We start from the raw sequence: 23,621 nt of genomic DNA, 5'->3' as shown, positions 1-23,621 counted from the left end.
ATACGCTTGAAATATTTCAGTTTATGTGTACTGAATCTAGAATGTGTGTATTTTTCACGTTGAGCAATGTCTGGTAAAAATACTGAACCGCACTTTGAATAGGAACATGCATGTTGAGTGGTCATCCCAAGGTACGCTGGATGACCACTCAACATGCATGTTCCTATTCAATCAATCAAACTCAATCAAACTTTATTTATAGAGCACTTTTCATACAGTTAAAAATGCAACGCAAAGTGCTTTACAACATTAAAAACATTAAAAGCAAGAAAACCCGTCCCTCCCTCCCTCCATATATACATATATGGACACAACTGCAGAAGCACGCACACGTACACACGTCCACACACACATACATACACACACACACCCATACATACACAGACACACACACGCCCACAGACACACACTCCCACCACTGACAGTAGGGAGACATGGCATGGCACTGATGATTGTGGAAAACGCCTCCATTGGGGTCATCCACACTGGGAGGAGTGGATGACTGGAGTTAAATAACTAAAAATTTAAAACTACAAGATAGAATAAAATACCTATAACATAAGTAAAAAGGTGAAAGGTAAAAAAAAAGTAAACATACATACGAAAATAAATACAAAATGATAAGAACATAAAGATTTAAGAGGTTAGTTAAAAGCCTGATTAAAAAGGTGAGTCTTTAACCTTCTTTTAAAAATATCGACGGTCTCTGCAGTCTTGAGGTTCTCCGGCAGGCTGTTCCACAGGCGGGGGCCATAGTGGCTAAATGTCGCCTCACCGTATTCAAAGTGCGGTTCAGTATTTTTACCAGACATTGCTCAACGTGAAAAATACACACATTCTAGATTCAGTATACATAAACTGAAATATTTCAAGCTTTTATTTGTTTCAACTTTCGTGGCTTACAGCTCATGAAACCTGCTGAAATCTATCTCAAGATATTAGAATACTTCAAAGTATCAATAAAGATCAATTTAAAGTGATTTACAATGGCAAGAATATCCAAAGATCCCAAAGTGTGTTCATGTATGAGTCTCCCTATTTTTGGAATTACTGCTGTTGTTAGGCAGATCTCACAACATCTGTCTGTTAAAAAGCAAACAGTCAGCAGGTTAACATCATCCTGAGCGAGGAAGGAAACATGTACACATCTTAAAAATACAGATTTTCATGGTCAAACTGTGAACCAACAGCTTTCTGCATAGTGGAAACTTCAGGGATCATGTCAGTACCATTCCACAAATGACAGCCATCCAGTTTTTCAGGCTTCCTCAGACTGTCTAAAAATACAGAACAGAGACAGAGTTGGCCTTTTAACAGCGATTTGCACTCATTAAGCTGCTGCACTTCAGGATTTCACACAAACTTGATAAAGAACATTTAGGTGAACAAAATTTTAGTATATAGTATATATTAGTATATATTAGTATATATAGATAATCTAAATAAGACAAGCAAATCCATATATATATATATATATATATATATATATATATATATATATATATATATATATATGTATGTATATTCTAGATTTTTTTTTTTAACTATTACTATTACTATTACTATTACTATTTTTTACTATTTAATTTTTTTTTCTTCATTTTATTTTGGACTTGTTCAGTGCTGCTTCCGGTTTATCATCTTACGCTGAAGGAACCTGGGGGCGGATGCAGCGAGTTGGAACGCGACCCGCCTGCTGTTGCTAGGAGGCGCTGTTGGATCCCGGAAGAGCTGGAAACGATGATGATGATGATGGTGGTGGCCACACCGAGATTGAGGAGCTGAAGCCGCCTCCAGATCCTGATTCTCTGCGACACGTTGGTCCAGCTGTCGGCGGAAGCAGATGTGACCTTTGCAGGTAAGAATCCACATCTGGACCAGAGCGACTTCCAGAAAATACAATCAATGAGAATATCGATTAGGTGATTCTCTTTAAGACCTGCATGGAAAAGACAACGTGTGTCTGCACTGAGCTGCTGCTGTGTAATGTGGTTATTGGCAGCACCAGGAGGAGCGAACAGGAATAACTGAATCATTTAAAGTCCAACTGATGCTGACAGGATCTGCACAGCTGATCTGTTCTGTCCTCCATCACCTGTCTGTGGAGGCTCATCTGCTGACAGACATTTTCAGAAATAGCAGCTGTGTCGATCACGATTCTCCTCCATGACAGGCGGAAGCAGGAAGAGCACAGGAATGGCAGGAATGTGATGAGAAAGGCAACACCAGGAGCAGACAGACCATCCATTGTTGTGGGTGATTTGTCATTTTCAGTGGAGGTGTGAGGAAACCCAGCAGGGCTCTATTAGAAATAAAATTAGAAGTCAACAAAACAAAAGCAAGGAGAATAATTTGAAAGTTAAACCCTAGATGCTCCAGTGATTGGAACTACACTCTTTTATAAGTGGGTAAAAAATGACCTGTATGAGAATTGATGGTCATTTTGGTTAAGAATAATCATTTGTATTATATTTTGGTCCACACAAGAGTGAAGAAATTTGTGCATCACCTCTTGTATGATTATTATTATCAGTGACAACGTGCTTGGGGTAGCAATACGAACATTACAATTTTTTTTTAAAAGGATGAAAGGTATCTTAAAAATTTTGATGGAATGATATCAAAAACATGTTTTTGAGGAATAGCTGGAATATGAAATGATAAAAACTTTTCATCACAAAGATATTGCAGGAAAACGACGTCACCGGGTCATTTTTGACCCTCTTATGCATCTAAGGGTTAAAAAAGAAGTGTACGTTTAATGAAATGAACAAAATAAAATGCAAATTGGATTATATTATATTATATTATATTATATTATATTATATTATATTATATTATATTATATTATATTATATTATATTATAAAGTTCAATTAGAAGTCAACCAAAACAAAGCATGGAGAATAATTTGAAATGAAAAAAGTGTAAGATTAATGAAATGAACAAAGTAAAATGCAAAGTGGATGAAGAAATCTCATTTATATTGGGTAAGAGGAAAATTAAAATTGGGTGGTAAGGTTTTGTTTCCCTCTTTCACTTTATTATTCCATTTCGTAATCCTTTCAACAAAACAACAACAACAAAAAAAATAAGAATTGAGACGGTAAACAAAATCATCTTTGGAAGAAGTCAAAGTTTTTTTCCTTTAATGGACTATCCACTACTGTATATAGAGATGCCCACTTATTCATTTACCTGTATTTCTTTAGAGCAGCTTTTCTTTTTTTTTTTTTTGTATTTTTGTGTCCTTTTTAAAACAAAAAAAAAAAAATTAAAGCTGCAAGCAGCTGGTCGGGTCTTCGCATCCTTGCTGGTCAGCAAATCCAAGCATGTCCACCAGGTGGCGCTGCAATAGAGAGTGTATTTCAGCCTATGGCCTTGTTGATGGCGAACTATCAAAACTGTCCACCAGGTGGCGCTATATCTGTGAATCTATATCGGCCTCTGGATGTCATCAGGGCTGGAGTTTTATCACACATGTAAAGTCTGAGGCAGATTGAAACGTACAGATTAGTTATACAGCATTTCCTGTGCCATGGCCAGTTGTCTAAATTCTGGGGGCCGCCATTTCCACGTCCTCAGACTTTTGGCGGAGCATTTTGATTTCTTTAGATCACCCATGCCTGGTGCACATCCTGGTCAAAGTTGAGCTCTGTCGAGGTCACCCTGTTTGAGTTTATAGTTTTTCTAAATGTGCAAAAATTGGTCCAAAATGGTCCCAAATATGACACATAATACAAAATGGCTGACTTCCTGTTGCGTTTTGGGTATGATTGTCTGTTACATTTTTGTGTGTCTTGAAGAGTTAGATATGTGTACCAAATTTCATAGCTATAGGTGATACCATTCGGTGCTTGGACCCTAAAAATCCATTTATCTATTTTTTTCCTAAGAGGTAGATCCATCCATCCATCCATCCATTATCTATACACCGCTTAATCCTCACTAGGGTCGCGGGGGGGGGGGGGGGCTGGAGCCTATCCCAGCTGACTCAGGTGAAGGCAGGGGACACCCTAGACAGGTCGCCAGTCTGTCGCAGGGCTACATACAGAGACAAACAATCACTCTCACATTCACACCTACGGGCAATTTAGAATAATCAATTAACCTCAGCATATTTTTGGACTGTGGGAGGAAGCCGGAGTACCCGGAGAGAACCCACGCATGCACAGGGAGAACATGCAAACTCCATGCAGAAAGATCCCGGGAAAGCCGGGACGCGAACCAGGGATCTTCTAGCTGCAAGGCGAAAGTGCTAACCACTACGCCACTGTGCAGCCAAGAGGTAGATCAACAAAACAATTACATGGTTACAGGTGTAGTGCCCCTTGATTCAAGAAGTGAAATCCTCCACAAATCTGTGGATCATCAAATTGTCTGTTGAATTTTCCAGACGACGCTGCATGGTCCCCTCTTCAGAGCTGGATGTGTGGGTGTCCAGAGATGGAAAGCTATGAGGAGTTCTGCCTGCGGACTTTGGCGTTACTGCAGGAAGAAGGAAAACTGAGGAGGAAGTGGACATGCGACCCGCTGTGCTCCCCGAAGGCTCACTCTGCCATCCACTTCCATGGACGAGCTGCGCTTTTGCCTCTGGTAAGGACACAACAAAACACAAAACGCAGATGAATTCCTATCCAGAGCAAAAAGCACAAAGATGCTTTGTTTTATAAATGACGATTCGTGTTGTTTGTGTCTCTGGCCTGCATAGTTACAGAAAGTATTTCTAACCAAAATGACAAAGGAACTTATTGCATGTCTGTTTCACAAGGCAGGACGAGGAATTCCATGAGTTTTAAAAAGTTAGAAATATGTTCATTTGTGACTTTTCACTGCTAGACCTTCATCAGGCCAAAAAAAAAAAAAAAAACCTTTTAGAAACTTTTGGAAAGGATGCAGTAAAATGACGATCGGTGTTGGTTTGTCTGTTTGCAACATTACTCGAAAATGGAGTAACGGATTTAGATGAAATTTTCAGGGATGGTCAAAAATGACACAAGGACCAAGTGATTAGATTTTGGCAGTGATGCAGCTTATAGTCTGGATCCACAGATTTGTTAAACATTTCTGTGTCATTGCGAGATAGCGGCACGGCGTCACTGTAACTACGACAACAAGTGAACAGTACAAATCCACCGCTGTGGACTTATCGGGACTTATCCATCGTAAATGATACAAGGAACAATTGCTAAAATTGTTGGGGATGTTTCCGAGACCCATAGATTCCCGACGTCCGCAACATATTTAGGTCACGTGATTCGGTATCCGTACATAACGTACACATGCATAACACACGCCTTTACTAAGCACAAGATCATTTCATTTGTGGGTACATCTATATTAAATGGACACATTCTATGTTGCAGTGATTTCTGATTATCAATGACTAAAAAACAAATGCTGCATTTGTACAAAAAAATGCTGCATTTCTGACAATGCCATATGGGGGAATGAGCAGCCTTGGTGGAGTACTGCGGTTTCTGAATGCTTTTCTAGTTAATTATTGTTTTCCAGACTCTGTTTCAGGTTAATCTGTTGCTAACTTCTCATTTAGCCATTAGCTGTTAATGTACCACTCTGAGAGAAGCTAATTTCCTGATTTCTTGTGAAGTTTTTCTGTATCAGAGACATTTCTGACAGAGAGAGGAGCCTGCATCACACCTGAAGTAGAACAATGAATTCATCGATAATTGACCAATAAAAATACTGATAAAGATAATCTCAAAAATGCGAAATATCGGCCATGATAATCAGCAAGGCAGATAATCTGTCCGTCCCTAAAACAAACAGTAAATGAGATGCAGTAATTAAGAATTTCTCTGTGAGATCTAAAACATGGGAAAGCACAGATGTTAATGATTAAATTAAAAACAACGTTGCTTGACCAAGAGGTTCCAGTGTGCAGTCTGACACATTGAGAGTCAAAATGTCTGCTGTGAGAACGGTCTATTAGATCAGCAGAAAACTGATTACGAGGAACTTACAGTCTGTTTTTATCAGAGGAAACATCTGCATGTGACTGCTGACAAACTTCATTACTAGTCAGATGACCGAGAGGCCAGTGTGAAGATCTGTTTCGATAAAGAAGATACAAAAATATACTGAAAGAAGGTCAAAAAAACACACCTCGAAACCAACACATTGTGAGGAAAATCCCAAACAGTTCTTAACAAATCTTTTCTAATCCGTGTGTCATTTTGTTTGAGTGAATCTGAGTTTGAATCATTTCTGTTTGCAGCTGAGTGCAGAGCAGCGTGGCGAGATGTGTTTCCTCAGACGGAGGGCGGTCCAGCTGGAGGCCGACAGACAGAACCAGCAGAGAAACAAGCTTCTGGCCCGGGTTCAGGTTAACCTGGATCACGCTCAGGTTAGTAGTGGAAAACAGGTTCAGTGATAGTGTTGCATTGTGCAGTAAGACAATAATACATGCTGATTAACACGACATGTTTTGTGCATCTCTTTAGAAAAACGCTAAAATTTTTGTGCTCCGTGGTGAATTAGGTCTGTGTGTCAGTCCCACGTTGTAGCACAAAAACTGAATTACAGTCTGGCCCATAGTCTCTGGTGACATTTTCATACTTGAGTACCGATTGTATGACTAAACACTTCTTCCTGGGCTATTTTTACCTGATGATGGCCCTGTTTTATCAGCTCAGCATCCACAGCCGTATCGCTCCCTCTTTAAGCTACTCTTTAATCTAATATATTCATACATTGCCATTTAAAAGTATTTGCCCCCCTACAGAAATCTTCTATTCTTGCATATTGGTCACGTAAATGTTTCAGATCATCAAACTAATTTTAATGTGAGACAAAGATAACCTAATAAAACACAAAACAAGGTTTTTAAATGATGATTTTATTTTGTTGAAGGACAAGTGCTGTCCAGCCCGTCTGGCCCCATGAGAAAAAGTAATTGCCCCCATAGTGACCAATCTACCAAATGACCAAGTTTCATTATCCACACTCATGTATGATTCCTTACATGCTTGATGAACTCAAACATCACTAGATAGAACCTGTCTGCATTGTTAGGTAGCAAAAGGGTCTCAAAAAGCAGCACATGATTCCACGTTCGGAGGGGATTCAAGAACTGATGAGAAACAAAGTCTTTTACATTCATGAGTGTGGAGGGTTCCAAAGCGGTTGCTGAGGCTCTGGGACTCCAGAGAACCTCAGTCAGAGACTTTATCCACAAACGGAGAAACATGGAACAGTGGAGAACCTTCAGAAGTGGACCAACTACCAACATTTCTCCAAGAGAGTATCGACATCTAATCCAGGAGGTCACAGAAGAACCCTGATGAACATCTAAAGATCTGCAGACCTCACTGGCCTCAGTTAAAGTCCGTCTACATGATTCCTCAACAAAGAAGACTCTGGGAAGAAGAGTTAAAGGATCAAACCACTACTGACCTAAAAGACCATAAAGGTGTGTCCAGTATTTACAAAAAATATCTGGATGAGCTCCAAGACTTTTGGGATAACATCCTGATGACTGAACAGTTAAAGGTGGAACTTTTTGGAAGACATGGTCTGTTCCATCTGGTGTAAAGCTAATACTGCATTCCACAGAAGAACATGATACCAACAGTGAAACATGGTGGTGGTGGTGTGATGGTTGAAGGACCTGGATGACTTGTCATGAGTTCTGCTCTCTATCAGAAGAACCTCCTGGAGAACATCCACCATCAGTTCATGACCTGAAGCTCAACACTAATGGACTGAAAGCACACAAACAAATCCACCTCTGAGTGGCTCAAAAAGAACTAAATGAAGGTTCTGGAGCGGCCGAGTCAAAGTCCAGACTTCAATCTAATTGAGATGTCGTGGTAAGACCTTAAAGTTCAGTTCATGATCGTAAACCATCTAATGTGACTGAATTAAAACTATTCTGCAGAGAAGAGTGGACCAACATTCCTCCATGGACGTAAAAGATGATCACAAGCTGGAACAAACATTTAACTGCAGTTGTTGGTGCCAAACCAGTTATTAGGTTCAGGGGAACATTTACTTTTCAACGGGTGTGATACAGGTTTTCAATAGATCAAATAATTCTTAATTGAAAAACTGCATTTTGTGTTTTGTGGGTCTAATATTCAATAACTGTAAATATTAGTTTGAAGATCTGGAACATTTATGTGTGAGAACATCACAAAAATAGAAGATTTCTGTAGGGGGGTAAATAGTTTTGCACGTCACTGGATATGTATCTAACAGTTATATCATGATTGATCATCATTACTTATTATCTTGCACAGGTACCTGAAGAATTGAGTGAAGACAAGCTGCCAGTTTATAAATCTGCAGCAGCCAGCGGCTACACTCTGGTCACCGACTCACCTGGGCTTCCCAGAGACTCTGGATTTGGGCTTCAGACAACCGATCGTCCCGTCAGTCTGAGCCCTAAGAGCCCCGTCCTCAATGGTTACAAAGGAGTGGAAGAAGTGAAGGTGGAGAACAAAGAGAGGAGTGAGGAGGAGGAGGAGGAGGAGGAGGAGGAAGAGGACATTAGTTTGGACAGCCTTCTCAAGAGATCGAGGGAGTATGTAAAGAGAGAGCAGAGTCAGCAGGGGTCCAAAGTTGTCCACTCGATCCCCCAGACTCCCCGACCAGAGAGCGTCTCTGCTGGTGAGAAGAGGAGCTGCAGCCCCGTGGTGGACGCTGGCGTTCAGTTTGGATTCAGTCTGCACCACAGTCCCAGCGGCCCACCTCAGGTCCAGCATCCAGCTCTGTATGACCCCAGTCCTCAGAGGTCCGTCTGCCTCTCACCCGGTCTACCAGAGCAGTATCCTCGCCTCCCCAGTCCAGAGTCCAGCATTAGTCCTCGTCCACAGAGACGCAGGCCTCGCCCAGTTTCTACAGGGAACATCCACATTTCGTTTCCCATCGGCCCAGCAGACCTTATCCCTCGAAGCCCAGGAAGGTCGGTGGAAGGAGCTGGCATGGCAGACTGGGGAGAAGCGTCCACTGGTCTCTATGGTTCAGCTGGGAGGGGTGGCAGCCGTCGATCCAGTCACTGTGGCACCAGTCCAGTGCAGGAGAGCTGCAGCCCGGTCAGCACCTCAGTGCCCACCTCCGTGGGACACCATGACCTTCTGGCGACAGGATTTCGCCGGCGCTGCCACACCCTGGACAGCCAGCTGCACAGCTTGGAGCATATAGACCGCAGCCAGGAAAGAGTCCCTCGTTTTATGGCCGGAGTGACGTGGTTGGCTCCGAGTCGACGCAGCCCTGTAGCCCCTTTAAACCAGCAGTATGACGTGGAGAATCACCATTCATCTCTGAGGCCCCGGGGGACTCCTGACCTGGCTCAGGTCACACTCAGGATGGAGCTGGATGATCCTCAGGGGCCAAACAGTGGCAGGAAAACTCCAACTGTACTCAGAACCACTACAGAGTCACAGGCTGGGACGACAGGTGAGCTTGTCTTAAAGGGTTCAGCAGTCTGATGCTGTTTTAAACTCATTTCTACTCCGCATTCAAGTCATTCTCACTGAGATCGCTGTCTCTCAACTTTCCCGTTAAATGAATGAAACCTTCAAATGGTAAAAGATTTATTTGTTTGTGCACATCAACAGAGGAGAACCAGTGGCGAGCTCAGGCGATGGAGGACATGCAGAGGCGTCTGGAGGAGGAGCATGCCCTGCAGATGTCTCTGCTCCTCGCTGAGCAGGAGAAGGAGCAGCAGCGCCTCCGTCTGGTCAGCACAGGGCATCACAGTCCTCATTTTAAACAGGAGTAGACTCCAAATCATCATAACAGCAACAAAATACACTACGTTTATTCAGGCGCAGAAGTGTCACATGTTATTTTTTTGTCTTTCTCACTAAAAGAGAAACAGAGAGCACAAAATAATTTCTTTTATTTATTTATTTCTTTATTTGACCTTTATTTTACCAGGTAAAAGTGTTTGAGAACCAGTTCTCTTTTGCAAAGGCACCAGCAGGAACAAATACACATGTAAACCACAGACAAAAATAGACATATACACATAACATAGAACAAAAGAAAACAAGTAAGAAGCGTGGGAGCATATGCATGTGAATGAAAAACCTGTATGAGGTGTAAGAAAGTGTGTGTGTATACACTACCATTCCAAAGTTTGGGGTCACCCAGACAATTTTGTGTTTTCCAGGAAAACTCACACTTTCATTCATGTGCTAACATAATTGTACAGGGGTTTTCTAATCATCAATTAGCCTTTCAACACCATTAGCTAACACAATGTAGCATTAGAACACAGGAGTGATGATTGCTGGAAATGTTCCTCTGTACCCCTATGGAGATATTCTATTAAAAATCAGCTGTTTCCAGCTAGAATAGTCATTTACCACATTAACAATGTCTAGATTGGATTTCTGATTCAATTAATGTTATCGTTATTGAAAAAAACTGCTTTTCTTTGAAAAATAAGGACATTTCCAAGTGACCCCAAACTTTTTAACGGTAATGTACATAAGTATGCGTGTAAAGTTCGAAGTGATCATCAGGAGCAACAGTCAACTACAATCTGTAGGACTTTAAGCTTGAAGGTGGTGTTTGAGGGTGTTTTGTAAGGTATTCCAGTTGTTAGCAACTGCAAAGTGAAAGGAGTTAGGGCTAACAATAGTAGAAGTATTGGGGATGATGAGCTTGATGTATTCACTAGACCTAGTGCAATATGAATTATGGGTGAGGTAAAGAAGTAAGGACAGGTAGGGAGGTGTGTTTGTACATTGACATGTAGATGTTTGGTCTGAATTAAACATGATAACTACATGTGCCTGTGTTCGGTGTTCTGTAGGAGCTGGAGCAGGGCTGTGGCTGGAATCGTAGGTCTGTGAGTGAAAACTGTCCTGTTATGAGCCCATCGTGCCCGGGACTGAGCCCAACCCACACACCAGGTGAGCGATCACCTGGACACGGCAAAGGTACGACATTACTCTGCACTGTGCTGGAGTTTATAAAACTGTGGTTACAAAAGATGCATGTTTAGAGAGCTACCAAAAGTTATTCAACCAAATATTAGCATTTCTGTATGTATATTTTTGATCCAGCAGATTTTGTCATAATACCAGAAGAGCTTTAATTAATCTATGAAAGAACCAAGATACATGATTGTCTTATGACACAGATCATCAAAGAAGATTAAGAGTTTCAGGAGTCATTGAAACGCAGCACTGCTGTGATTTACATGGACTTTACAGGTGGATGGAAACTTGAGAAATCATGCCAGAGGTTTTTCTCTGGTTCTTTTTTCATCACTCTTTTGTGAAATGCATGCTTACTGTGCTATTGCTTTTGGGTAGCTTTTCATTTTAACTTCTAAACAAGAAAAAAAAAACTTTATTTTGTAGGCGTCACAGTTTCCGTGCCACCTCCTCCAGCAGATCTAAACAAAATGAAAGTTTTAGGAGGCGTGATGACACAATAGACTGTGAAACCAGACAATGCAATCTCTTTTAAATGGCTTCTGTTTACATTTTCTTGTCTTTTAAAAAACAATTATGGAGATAATATTGCTTGCTGAGATGCTCTACACAAGATAATATACAGAAAAATGTATTGGCACACACTTAAATACTTTAATAGCATTTTTTAAAACTAGAAAAACACTCAGAGAGTGCAGTACTCTGCCAAGGCTGCCTGTTCCTTGTATCATTTCAGACTGATGAAATCTTTTAAAAAAATCCATAGATCCAGACTATAATCACATATCATATTATATATCACATCACTGCCTAAATCTAATCACTTGGTCATTTCTGACCCTCCCCGAAAATTTAATCTAAATCCGTTAATCCATTTTTGAGTAAAGTTGTGCACAGACAGACAAACATATATATATATATATATATATATATATATATATATATATATATATATATATATGTGTGTGAATATATTAAAGTTTCTCATGTTTCTTTCTCCAGGTTTCTCCAGTCCTGTCCCATCTAGTGTATCCTCTCCGTCTGTCCAGCAGCCGGTTTATCTGTGGGGCTCCACTTGGGCAGCCAGCAAACCTCGGGCCAGGCTGAGTCTGGTGGGTGGACCCTGATAGACCTCATATTTTTCTCCTAAAATTCACTCAGAGATACTGGTGAGAAAGGAGGAGAACGTCAGCAACAGGAGTCATACCTGAGGTTTAAAGATATGTGAATCAAATCAGACAAAATCCAACTAAAACAAGGCTGAAGTGAGAATCACGATTTTGTCTCCTGAGCTGTAGAGGACCAAACTTTGAGCAGTCAGATTTCGTCTGGGTTATGTCTGTGTCTCACCTGTAACTCTTTGTTTGTGTGACTGTTCACACGTATGGACTTTATTGACCTCCTCAGAACTCCTCTTTGCTCCCGTCTTCCTGACGTTCAGGTTCTGACAGCAGAGCAGCAGAGAGCGTTCTGTCGCATCGGCGCCATCATTCGAGGCTTTCTGACACGCAGACTGCTCCAGACAGAGAAGGTCAAACACCTGCGTCAAACCATTGTGGTGAGATTATTACCATCAGAAATACAGCAAATGTGCACAACTGGTGGTGGTCGTTTAATAAATTAACTGTAAATGTGTCCTCAGGATACACAGGAGTTCATCCGTTCATTTCAGACTGAGGCTCCACAGAAGAGAGGCAACTATTCAGCACAAGATCTGTCCCTGCAGGAGAGAGTTAGAGCCCAGGTATGCTTTTACTGTCATTAGTGTTTGTGCATTGCCAGTCAAAAGTTTGGACACACCTTCTCATTTAATAGTTTTTCTTTATTTTCAGGACTATTTACATTGTAGATTCTCACTGAAGGCATTAAAACTATGAATGAACATGTGGAATTATGTGGTAAACAAAAAAGTGAGACAAAAGTCAAAACATGTTTTATATTTTAGATTCTTCAAAATAGTCACCCTTTGCTTTGATCACTGCTTTGCACACTCTTTGCATTCTCTCAATAAGCTTCATGAGGTAGAACCTGAAATGGTTTCCAACAGTCTTGAAGGAGTTCCGGAGATGCTGAGCATTTGATGGTCCTTCTGCCTTCACTCTGTGGTCCATCTCATCCCAAACCATCTGGATTGGGTTTAGGTCAGGTGACTGTGGAGGCCAGGTCATCTCCATCTTCTCCTTCTTGGTCAGATAGTCCTTCCACAGCCTGGAGGTGTGTTTGGGGTCATTGTCCTGTTGTAGAATAAATGATGGTCCAACTAAACACAAACTGGATGGGATGTCATGTTGCTGCAGGATGCTGTGGTAGCCATGCTGGTTCAGAGTGTCTTCAGTTTGGAGTAAATCTCCAACAGTGTCACCAGCAAAGCACCCCCACACCATCACACCTCCTCCTCCATGCTTCATGGTAGGAACCATGCATGTAGAGACCATCCGTTCACCTTTTCTGCGTCGCACAAAGACACGGCAGGTGGAACCAAAGATCTCAGATTTGGACTCATCAGACCAAAGCACAGATTTCCACTGGTCTAATGTCCATTCCTGGTGTTTCTGGGCCCAAACTAATCTCTTCTGCTTGTTGCTTTTCCTTAGTAGTGGTTTCTTAGCAGCTATTTGACCATAAAGGCCTGATTGGTTCAGTCTCCTCTGAACAGTTGATGTAGAGATGTGTCTGCTACTAGAACTCTGAGGCATTTATCTGGGCTCTAATCTGAGCTGCTGTTAACTTGTCATTTCTGAGGCTGGAGACTCGGATGAACTTCACCTCAGCAGCAGAGGAGACTCTTGGTCTTCCTTTCCTGGGGAGGTCCTCATGTGAACCAGTTTGGTCGTAGAGCTGGATGGTTTTTGCGACTGCTTTTAAGGTTTTTGCAATTTTCTGGACTGACTAACCTTCAGTTCCTAAAGTAATGATGGACTGTCATTTCTCTTTATTTAGCTGATTGGTTCTTGCCATAATATGGATTCTAACAGTTGTCAAATAGAGCCAAATAGAGCTGTCAACTGTGGACCAACTGATGGTACCAACCCCATGAAGGCAAAAAATTTCACAAATGACCCTTGTCAAGACACACCTGTGAAGTGGAAACCATTTCAGGTTCTACCTCATGAAGTTCATCCAGAGAATGCCAAGAGTGTACAAAGCAGTGATCAAAGCAAAGGGTGGCTACTTTGAAGAATCTAAAATAAAAACATGTTTTGACTTATTTCACACTTTTTTGTTTACTACATAATTCCATTTGTGTTAATTCATAGTTTTGATGTCTTCAGTGGGAATCTACAATGTAAATAGTCCTGAAAATAAAGAAAAACCATTAAATGAGAAGATGTGTCCAAACTTTTTGATTGGTAGTGTACGTCCATCTTTCTCCATGTTCACGCTGTTATCTTTTGTCCCACAGTTACGTGCAGCCCTGTATGACATCCATGACATCTTCTTTGAAATGCCGCTGGGTGATCGCTTAGCGTTGCTGCAGCAGGACAGGGAGCTCCGTGCAGAGAGGAAGCTACGAGACATGGTAACCTGAAAATACAGGGCAGTAACTGACAGACAAATACAAAGCCGTATTTAATTAGAAGAAGGTGAAGAACTGAAAGGAAAACTCATGCTTCCTTTCACTTTTCTGTCTCTGAGTATTGGCTTTTACACCAGCTTGAGTTTTCATGTGTTAGAGGGTTAGAGGGTAGAATCCTGTTTACCGTGGTATGAATCCACACACTAACGGCTCACCTTGTTGCCATTATAACATGATTTCTAATGTACCAAGTTTTCAAAGTAATTTCCAGAGAAGACAGCTTTGTGACAACCTCATAACTTGTTGCATCATCAGGAGAAAGCCAAGTGCCCCAAAGAGAGGGTGGCTCTTTCTGCTGCCACACAGAGGTCTCTGGACAGGAAGAAAAGGTGAGATGGAGAAGAAGAACACAGCTTTAGTTCACAGATTAGATATGGCTTTGGACATTACTGTTTTCAGCGCTGAGATGCAGTGATGATGTGTTTGGGGAATTCTCCTACAGGGTTGGTGAGTCCCCAGCACAGGTCAGGAAGATGCAGCAGAAGCCAAAGAGCCCCACAACCAACAGGTGTTTTTATCTGTGAACACATTTTTCGCTCTGTGTTAATGCAGTTTCTGTTTATTGTCCCTGAAAGTTCATAACATTTATTCTTTTTTCCTTATCCAGAGTGTTGAAGCCGAGCCAGGGTCAAAATTCTCCCGCTTCCGGCCAGCTGAACCGCCAGGGGTGAGTTCATACTTCAACAGGTTGTCTTGTTATCTTGCAAAACAAATAAACTTCCATATTCATTTATTTGGAGAAACATTCCTCAGTCTACTACCATGAATGTTGATTGGGTCGTTGAATTTAATGCTAATTTTTGCATTAGTCACATGAGCCGTGAATCAATTCAGTTAAATTTTGTCTTATTTATATCACGCCAATTACAATTCAGACTGTCTCAGGACACTTTACAGAACCCATATGCCTGAACCTCCAGAGCAAGCTCTAAGGGGACAGTTCCAAGAGAAAACTCCCTTTTAACAGGCAGAAACCTTGAGCAGGACCCGACTCATATGGAGGGACCCATCTGCTACTGGCCAGCTAGGTGGAGAGGGACAGAAGAGGTAGAGGGAATGGAGAAGAGGGGGGTGGGGGACATAGAAACATATAACACACATTGGCATACATGCATGATAAGAGTAACAGATGATACATACAAAGTACAAGCCAACATTGAAACGTGATGGATAAGTTTACTGGTTATGTAAGGCTGTGGTGTAAGGCTCTGGCAGTAACCCTTTGACGCGCAGTGTCAGTCAGGAGATACACATTTTCCATTGGATTGGTGTCACTTTTGACCCCTGTTGCGCATCAAAGGGTTAAATATACTACATGTATAGCTGGTAGATGAACATGTCATGTATAGTAAGGGCAATGCAGAGTAGATTGGTGGAAATTGGCAGCTGGAAGCAGTGGGCTAGAAGAAGGTCAGCAGCAGCATCCCACAGATGGAGATTAGGCCAGTTGGTGGGAGAACAACCACACATCTGAAGCATCCAGCTCTGGGACCAGGGACACTCGGAGAAAGGACACAGGGAGAAACAGAGTGAGTGTAATGCAATAATGGTATATATAGTAAATACATAGGTAGTTAGAGAAGGGCTCAGTGCATCCAGAGAGGTCCCCCAGCAGCCTAGGCCTATAGCAGCATAACTAGGGGCAGAACTAAAGGACGTCAAAGAAGAAGTCAGTTGTGCCACGTACATGCGGACTCCCAACTGACCCCTCAGGGTCCCCCAATCAGCCCTAACTATAAGCTTTGTCAAAAAGGAAGGTTTTAAGCCTGGTCTTAAAAATAGAGAGGGTGTCTGCCTCCCGAACCCAAACTGGGAGCTGGTTCCACAGGAGAGGCACCTGATAACTGAAGGCTCTGACTCCCATTCTACTTTTAGAAATTGTGGGAACCACAAGTAGGCCTGCAGTCTGAGAGCGAAGAGTTCTGCTAGGATAATATGATACTATCAGGTCTTTAAGATACGATGGAGATTGGTTCTTAAGAGCCTTATATGTCAGAAGAAGGATTTTAAATTCTATTCTAGATTTAACAGGAAGCCAATGAAGAGAAACCAGTATAGGAGAAATATGATCTCTCTTGCTAACTCCCGTCAGTACTCTGGCTGCAGCGTTTTGGAACAGCTGTAGATGTTTCAGAGGGCTATTGGAACATCCTGATTGTAAAGAATTGCAATATTCAAGCCTGGAAGTAACAAATGCATGGACTAGTTTTTCCACATCACTCTGAGACAAGATGCTCCTGATTTTCCTACAGACTTGTTTTATCTGTGAGTTAAAGGACATATCCTGGTCAAAAACAACTCTGAGGTTCCTCACAGTAGTACTGGAGGCCAATGTAATGCCATCCAGAGTAACTATATGCTTTGAAAGCGAGTTTCTGAGATGTTTGAGGCCAAATACAATGACTTCAGTCTTGTTCGAATTTAGTAGTAGGAAATGACAGGTCATCCAGGTCTTTATGTCCTTAAGACAATCTTGCAGTCTAGCTAGCTGATTAGTTTCGTCTGGCTTCATAGATAAATACAATTGAGTGTCGTCAGCGTAACAATTGAAATTAATACAGTGATTCCTAATAATATTGCCTAAGGGAAGCATGTATAATGTGAACAGTATTGGTCCTAAGACAGAACCCTGAGGAACTCCATGATTAACCCTAGTCAAAAGAGTCATTGTTGACATGCACAAACTGGAACCTGTCTGATAAGTAGGATTTAAACCAGTCCAGTGCTGTCCCTTTAATGCCAATAGAATGTTCTATTCGCTGTAATAAAAGTCTGTGGTCGATTGTATCGAATGCTGCACTAAGGTCCAATAAAATAAGTATAGAGACCAGTCCATTATCTGACTCTATGAGAAGGTCATTAGTAACTTTCACCAGAGCTGTTTCTGTGCTATGATGAACTCTGAAGCCGTGTCATCTGAAGACAGTCATGACTGTGGCTTTTTTCCTTCCAGGAGCTGGTACAGAAAAACCCCAGAGGAGAGAGTGAGGCGCTCAGACAGCCTGAAGAAGCAGCACTCTCTGGGTTAACACAACATACACTGACCTGAGAACTTGAATTTTTAGTCTTTTATTACAAAATTTGCACCACAGAAGCTCAAGTCAGCGCTGCTAATGATATGATTGTCTTTACCTTCATGTGATTGTATTCACGACCATACTTTAGCCCACTGGCTTAACCTATCACAATCCTGTTGTTTTGACTGTTGCCGCAAGTTTTTGTGTGATTTCCTGTTTTTTAAAGAAAAAAAAAACAAGTGCAAACCAGAAAAAAGGTCTGACTTAAATAGAAAACAGATCAAAAAATATCTGTGCCTAATAAACTATGCCTTTGCTGTCTATAATATTTTAGCATGTACATATTTACCAGTTGTGTTCTTAAACATGAAGTGCTTCTAGCTGCAAGTGGATTTACAAACACTGTTACGTAATGTAGTCGTCATGAAAATACAGTATTTAAGTGTGTATAATTCACTAACTTAGGTTTTTTGTTCAAGGGCTTGGAGTACCTGTTTGTGCTTTGTTTATTTAATGGTGCTCAGTTTACAGTACTTTTAATGTATTTCAATATTTGGCTTAAATCAATGCCAAATGAAAAAAAATCTAAATGTATTTGTGCTGTTACACCCATGTAGCTTCACAGAACAGGAGATGCACAGCAGCCATTCAATGTGTAGAACTACATTTTTAGGAGCAGCAGTCTGAATAAAGCAACATTTCTGTAAGCAGATTGTCCCACCACATGTTAGTGAATCATTAATTCTCTGCAGGGCCACGGTGACTGATTATTTCTGTGGCTCTCAGTGCTTCGATGTTTTTCACTGACATTGCTGTGCTCCCTTTTGAAAAATGTTTTTTTTTTTAATTTAAAATGCCAAAATGTCACATTTTTTTACAATCAGAATAAATTCTGAAATAATCGGAATTGTCTGTAATTAATTCTTGATAAAAATGAATGATAGCTCAACTTCACAAGTCATGCAATGGAATAAATGAAAGATCTCCAGATGTGGCCAGTCCAAAAAAAATCACACACTCTAATATTTCATTGGACCGCCTTTGGCTCTGAGAACGACACACATTTGCCGTGGCATCATTTCGATAAGCTTCTGCAATGTCACAGCATTGATTTCTGTCCAGAATTGCATTAAGTTTCTACCAGGATCTTATATTGATGATGGGAGAGTCGGACTGCTGCGCACAGTCTTCTCTAGAACATCCCAAAGATTCTCAGTGGGGCTGAGTTCTGGACTCTGTGGAGGACAATCCATCTCATGCTCCCTGATCCACTCACAATGTGACCCCATGAATCCTGGCATCGTCATCTTGGAACATGTCCATTAACATCAGGGAGGAAAAGCTCCACTGATAGAAAGACCTGGTCATTCAGTATCTTCAGGTAGTCAGCTGACCTCATTCTTTGGGAACATAACGTTGCTGAACCTGACCAACCCCAGATCATAACTAACCCCCACAGGCTGGTAGGAACTAGCCATGATGAGTGAATCACTTCATCTGCCTCTCTTCTTACCCTGATGCCCCCATCACTCTGGAACAGGGTAAATCTGGACTCATCAGACCACATGACCTTCTTCCATTGCTCCAGAGTCCAATCTTTATGCTACCTAGCAAACTGAAGCCTTTTTTTCTGATTATCCTCACTGATCAGTGGTTTTCTTAGAGCTACAGCTGTTTTCATTTTCCCTTCAGTATATTTAGAGGAGAAGTAATTTGTTTTCTACAGACTGTTTATGTTTTTGCTGATTAACTGGGCCATGAATGATGTGAAGAAGCAGCTACAGTTCCTCTTTATTTCCAGTGTTCATGCAGCAAGACATCCAGTACATTACAGTGACAGAGCAGTATTAAGGCTTAACCCACCGTCCACCTGGATCCAGGTGTGTCTCGTTCCCTCCTATAGTGATCCAATCCCAACTTTCCTTGCGGCCGGCGCAGTTTGAAACCAAGAAAACCTTTCTCTGCGTCCCAGAGTTGCCGGTGTTTGGTTCAGTACATCAGGAATCTACACAGTATCATCATCATCATCATCATCATCATTTCTGTCAGTAACAGTAACTTGTAACATGATGCACCTCAAATATGCTGTCATCCAGTATCACTTCATCTATTTAAACTGTTGTACAAAGCATTTACACATACACAAAATCATTCACAACCATATGCACAGTACATTTTTAATAGCAACATCACTAACCTCCAGACTGAATAATAACTAGAGTTACAGAAATGAAAATAATGGTAAGAAAGAAAACACACATCCTGAGTGGCATTATGGTAAATTGCATTATTCATATACAGTCATTCACAGGAAATACAACCAAACATGCAAAAACAAAATCACATGACAAAAAGGCTCTCACCTAAAAGAATAAAGATAACAAAATGTCACATTAGATTTTCTGAGCCAGAATTCCCCCAAGTTGAAAAATACAGAAATCTGTCTTCATTCCCACAGTCAAGATAGATAGATAGATAGATAGATAGATAGATAGATGTATAAGAGGCATCATTGTGGAAAAAATATATTCTCAGCTTCTATTTACATTTAAACAAAAACTGGCATGTCCAAAATTATTCATACCGATTGCAAACTCTCACAGTCTATGGGAAAATCCAAGGTTCTATATCATTCCAAATAGTCCAAGCCCTTTCTAAAGCATCCTAATTACCCTGACTCATTGGGAACAGCTGTATTGCGTCATTTTAGCAGCCACGCCCCCTCACACAGCCCTTCTCAAGTGGAAAATTTTCATGTGCACCTCCAAACTTTTCTAACAACGGTGATGGAGACACGAAAAACTGCCAGAAGAACAGGAACTCCTAGCCGCAGAAGTTCAGAAATACAGGCATTTATACGATTCATCACACAGAGATTACCCTGACAACCAAGTTTGGAACAATACATGGCATGAAATTAAAACTAGCTGCTGAAATGCAACTATTTGGTAAAATGCCATGTTGTAAGATGTGTAAACAATAGCAAACTTCTTCTACTCTAGTTTAGTACTGTGGTAGACGTGTGTTTGATACACTGCACCCTGCAGTTTGGGAGAAGATCAGTATAAAGCCACACATGCTCTCTCGAGCAGATTTCTAAGCGTCTCATTTCTGCACATCACATTCGTGCGGAAAGTATAACCCAGACTTAAGACAAAGGAGTTCACTGAGGACCTGTGGCTGTGCATTGTGGCTGCTCACAAGTCAGGAAAAGGCTATAAGGCCATATCAAAATGTTTTCAAGCTACGGTGGCAAAGTGCAAAGTATTATTAAAAAATACACGATGCTCCACACCATGGAAAACCTTAGAGGCCGCGGTCAGTAGCCAAATGTGACGCCTCTGCTGGCCAGGAGGATAGTGAGAGAGGTGAAAAAGAATCCAAGGATCACCACCAAGGCCATCCTGGAGAATCTGGACCCTGCTGGTGGCAACATCTCAAGGCAGACAGTCCAGCAGACACTGCACACTGCTGGGTTCCACAGACACAAACCAAGGAGGACGGCACTTCTCCAGATAAGGCACACAAAAGGCCGCTTGGCCTTTGCAAATGGTCATCCGGACAAAGAAGAAGACTTCTGGTCTTCTGTTTTATGGTCAGATGAAACAAAAATTTAATTGTTTGGCCACAGTGATGTTGCCTTCACTTAGCGTACAAAAGGAGAAGTCTTCAACCCTAAGAACACCATGCCCACTGTCAAACACGGTGGTGGGAACCCAATGCTTTGGGAATGTTTTTCAGCCAGTGGACCATGGAACTTAATCACAATAAACGGCACCATCAAAAACAAGGAATATATCAAGATTCTCTAGATAGATAGATATAAACAGCCTGGTGTCCTGCTGCTGCCTTTATCTATCGGGGCTCTAATATCTCTCGTATGTGTTTGGCAGAGGCACCAGCCATCCATCCACATTCATACATTTACATTGTATGTCCTCTAAGTAGAAAGCTTTGTGCCGACTTGTCCTTTCGACTCGTGGGAAGGTCGTCTCTGATGCACTGTGAGGACTTGTGTTGCTGAACAGTGCAGCAGGTTTGACATGGTAGAGCTGCACCACGACGATGGGAAAAGCCTGGCAGAGGCATCTGGATGTACAAACACAGTTCTCTTTAAAGAGGAACATCAGCTGTATCTCTCCACAGCAGCCTCCCTTCAGTTTAACACTAGCATCTGCTCTGTGTGACTCTTTGCTGCTGGTCGAGTGATAAACAGTGTTTCTAAAAGTGAAGCTGTCGAAAGCTTCAACTGATTTCAAGACAACTGGTTGATTTAAGAGCTCTTCTATTGCCTGAGTTATGGATCCTGTAATGTCCAAACGTCGTGATTCTCCAAGGGGCTTGTAAGAGCCACTGTCATCGTTTAAGAGTGAGAGCTTGGCTAATAACTCTGCAAAGTCTGCATGTTGGTTAAAAACCAGTGAATGAAGGTGTGCAGGTATGTGCTGCCACCAGGCAAACCTCCGGTAAATATGTCCAGGGTTGTAGTCGCTGCCATCTAGCAGTGTTCTTAAATTTCCGTTGTTTCTCTCAAAGGTGAATGCTGACGTTGCCCAGAGAGGCCCCCAGTTACGGACACTCTCAGACAAATGGATCAACTGATGGCAGTTGAAGGACACGTTTTCTTCACCATAAAGCTCTTTCATATTTTTTACAAAGTGGACCAGGTGCTGGTGGGCCAGCTGGAGGTCACGCTGGGACACTGATTCTTGGAGCAAAGTGTGAATGCTGAATGACAAATAAAAAAAATGTTCTAGAAATCTGGGCTGTAGGATACCTGGCAGGACACTAACACCATAAAACAAAAGGAACGCTCGCCACTCCGATGCTTTCCAAGACTTGTAACACTTTAGTGACCGTGGAGATCTCCTTATTTCTAACGGCGGCTTCAGACTGAGAAGGCGGGAGTCCATTTGTGAAATGTGTTGACCCACATACCAGCCTTTCATAGCGTTCACTTCGTCCAACCACAGACACACAAGTTGTTTGCACACACCAAGTAGAACTGAATGCATGTAGTCAGGTACAAATCCAAGCACAATATCAAACAAGGGAAGGTCGGAAAGCAAAGACAGTCCTTTCACCCCATTCTGAGGGTTAGTGGAACATTCAGCCTGTCTTGCATTTTCCTCAAACATTTCCTTTGACCTGGCTGCTTGTTCCATTTCATCATACGGGTACGATCTTGTGGTTCCACCGCCCTTTTCAACCACTACGCCAGGGTGTAAACACCAGTCACAACCGTACTCTCCATTGAACTTTTTGCAGTTCCTCAGGAGAGGCCTTGCCACGGCGTCAGAGGAGCAAACCAAGCAGAAGACTTTTGAGGAGTGAGCTGAGCCAGAGCTGTCCGTCCACTGAAACGGACGTTGGGCTAAATCACAGCATTCATCTGTGAAAGGCCGTAGAAATGTGTTCATCTTAGGTTTCTGTTGGCCCAACCACAGCCCTGCAACTATCACCGTTTCCTTTCTCTTTGTGTAAGGAAGTTCGTTAATGGTAAATTGAAGGGGCCAAATTGAGTATTGCGATGAGCTAAAGATCGGTACCTCATCGCAATTCCACATGAGGGTGATGTCATCTGCAGCCAGCATTCCTTGTTCAAGCAGGTTCTGGTACATCATCCCATCCATCACATCTTCAATGTCATGCCCATGTTTTACTGTTTTAGCTAACAACTTGGTATTGTGGGTCTTCAGGATGTCTTTGAGAAGGTCTTTCAGGGATGAAAACAAAAAGAATTTTCCACTTTGAAGGCTGCTTGCTTTGTCGAATACTGTGCCACAGTGCGAACAAGACGATTCAGGGGTTTTTCCCATGTAGTTTTGACAGAGCTGACAGTAAAACACAGCAGACATGCCTGGAATCTTGTCAAATAGATACTCAGCAGCCAGAGTAGGGATGAGAAAATTTAACAGGGCCAGTAAGCTCCTTTGAACTGCTGCAGGCAGACGGTGACGCAAAATTAACATTATGACGGCAAGCAGGCCTTGTCCTCTGGTCGCCGCTGCACCCGGATAAACCGGCTCCTCACCCTGCACAGAAAACAAATGCACAAAAAACATGTTGCAAAACACCCGGATCTGGGGTCTATGGAAGCAAATCAGACTCATCA

The 23,621-nt window shown here is 41.9% G+C and overlaps 2 protein-coding genes across 6 annotated transcripts in view; one reads left to right on the top strand and one right to left on the bottom strand.

The window, feature by feature from the left end:
- The first annotated feature begins 1,698 nt into the window (after positions 1-1,698).
- Positions 1,699-18,413, top strand: LOC111580449 (centriolar coiled-coil protein of 110 kDa). 2 transcript variants are annotated; one of them, XM_035956310.2, is made up of 14 exons: positions 1,699-1,858; positions 4,396-4,595; positions 6,238-6,366; positions 8,261-9,419; positions 9,581-9,702; positions 10,786-10,885; positions 11,915-12,024; positions 12,354-12,470; positions 12,555-12,656; positions 14,316-14,432; positions 14,745-14,818; positions 14,932-14,997; positions 15,097-15,156; positions 17,443-18,413. In XM_035956310.2, exons 2-14 carry the CDS (start codon positions 4,428-4,430, stop codon positions 17,516-17,518), a joined length of 2,400 nt encoding a protein of 799 aa, XP_035812203.1. In that variant the 5' UTR covers positions 1,699-1,858; positions 4,396-4,427; the 3' UTR covers positions 17,519-18,413. The 2 variants fall into 2 exon arrangements, with proteins under 2 accessions (XP_035812203.1, XP_035812202.1); XM_035956309.2 differs by having other exon boundaries at positions 10,786-10,912.
- A 1,256-nt stretch (positions 18,414-19,669) lies between these two features.
- Positions 19,670-23,621, bottom strand: part of LOC118471478 (uncharacterized) — a 36,113-nt gene continuing 32,161 nt past the window's right edge. For all 4 annotated transcript variants that reach the window (XM_055005100.1, XM_035956321.2, XM_035956319.2 and 1 more), the window contains one exon: positions 19,670-23,541. In XM_055005100.1, coding sequence (XP_054861075.1) covers positions 21,373-23,541 — 2,169 coding nt within the window. In that variant the 3' untranslated portion in view covers positions 19,670-21,372. The remainder of the gene's footprint in view (positions 23,542-23,621) is intronic.

This window comes from Amphiprion ocellaris, chromosome 19 (assembly GCF_022539595.1).
Source record: "Amphiprion ocellaris isolate individual 3 ecotype Okinawa chromosome 19, ASM2253959v1, whole genome shotgun sequence".
In the NCBI taxonomy this organism is placed as follows: domain Eukaryota; kingdom Metazoa; phylum Chordata; class Actinopteri; family Pomacentridae; genus Amphiprion; species Amphiprion ocellaris.
The sequence above is the reverse complement of the archived record's forward strand: the minus strand, read 5'-3'. Positions and strand labels throughout refer to the sequence as shown.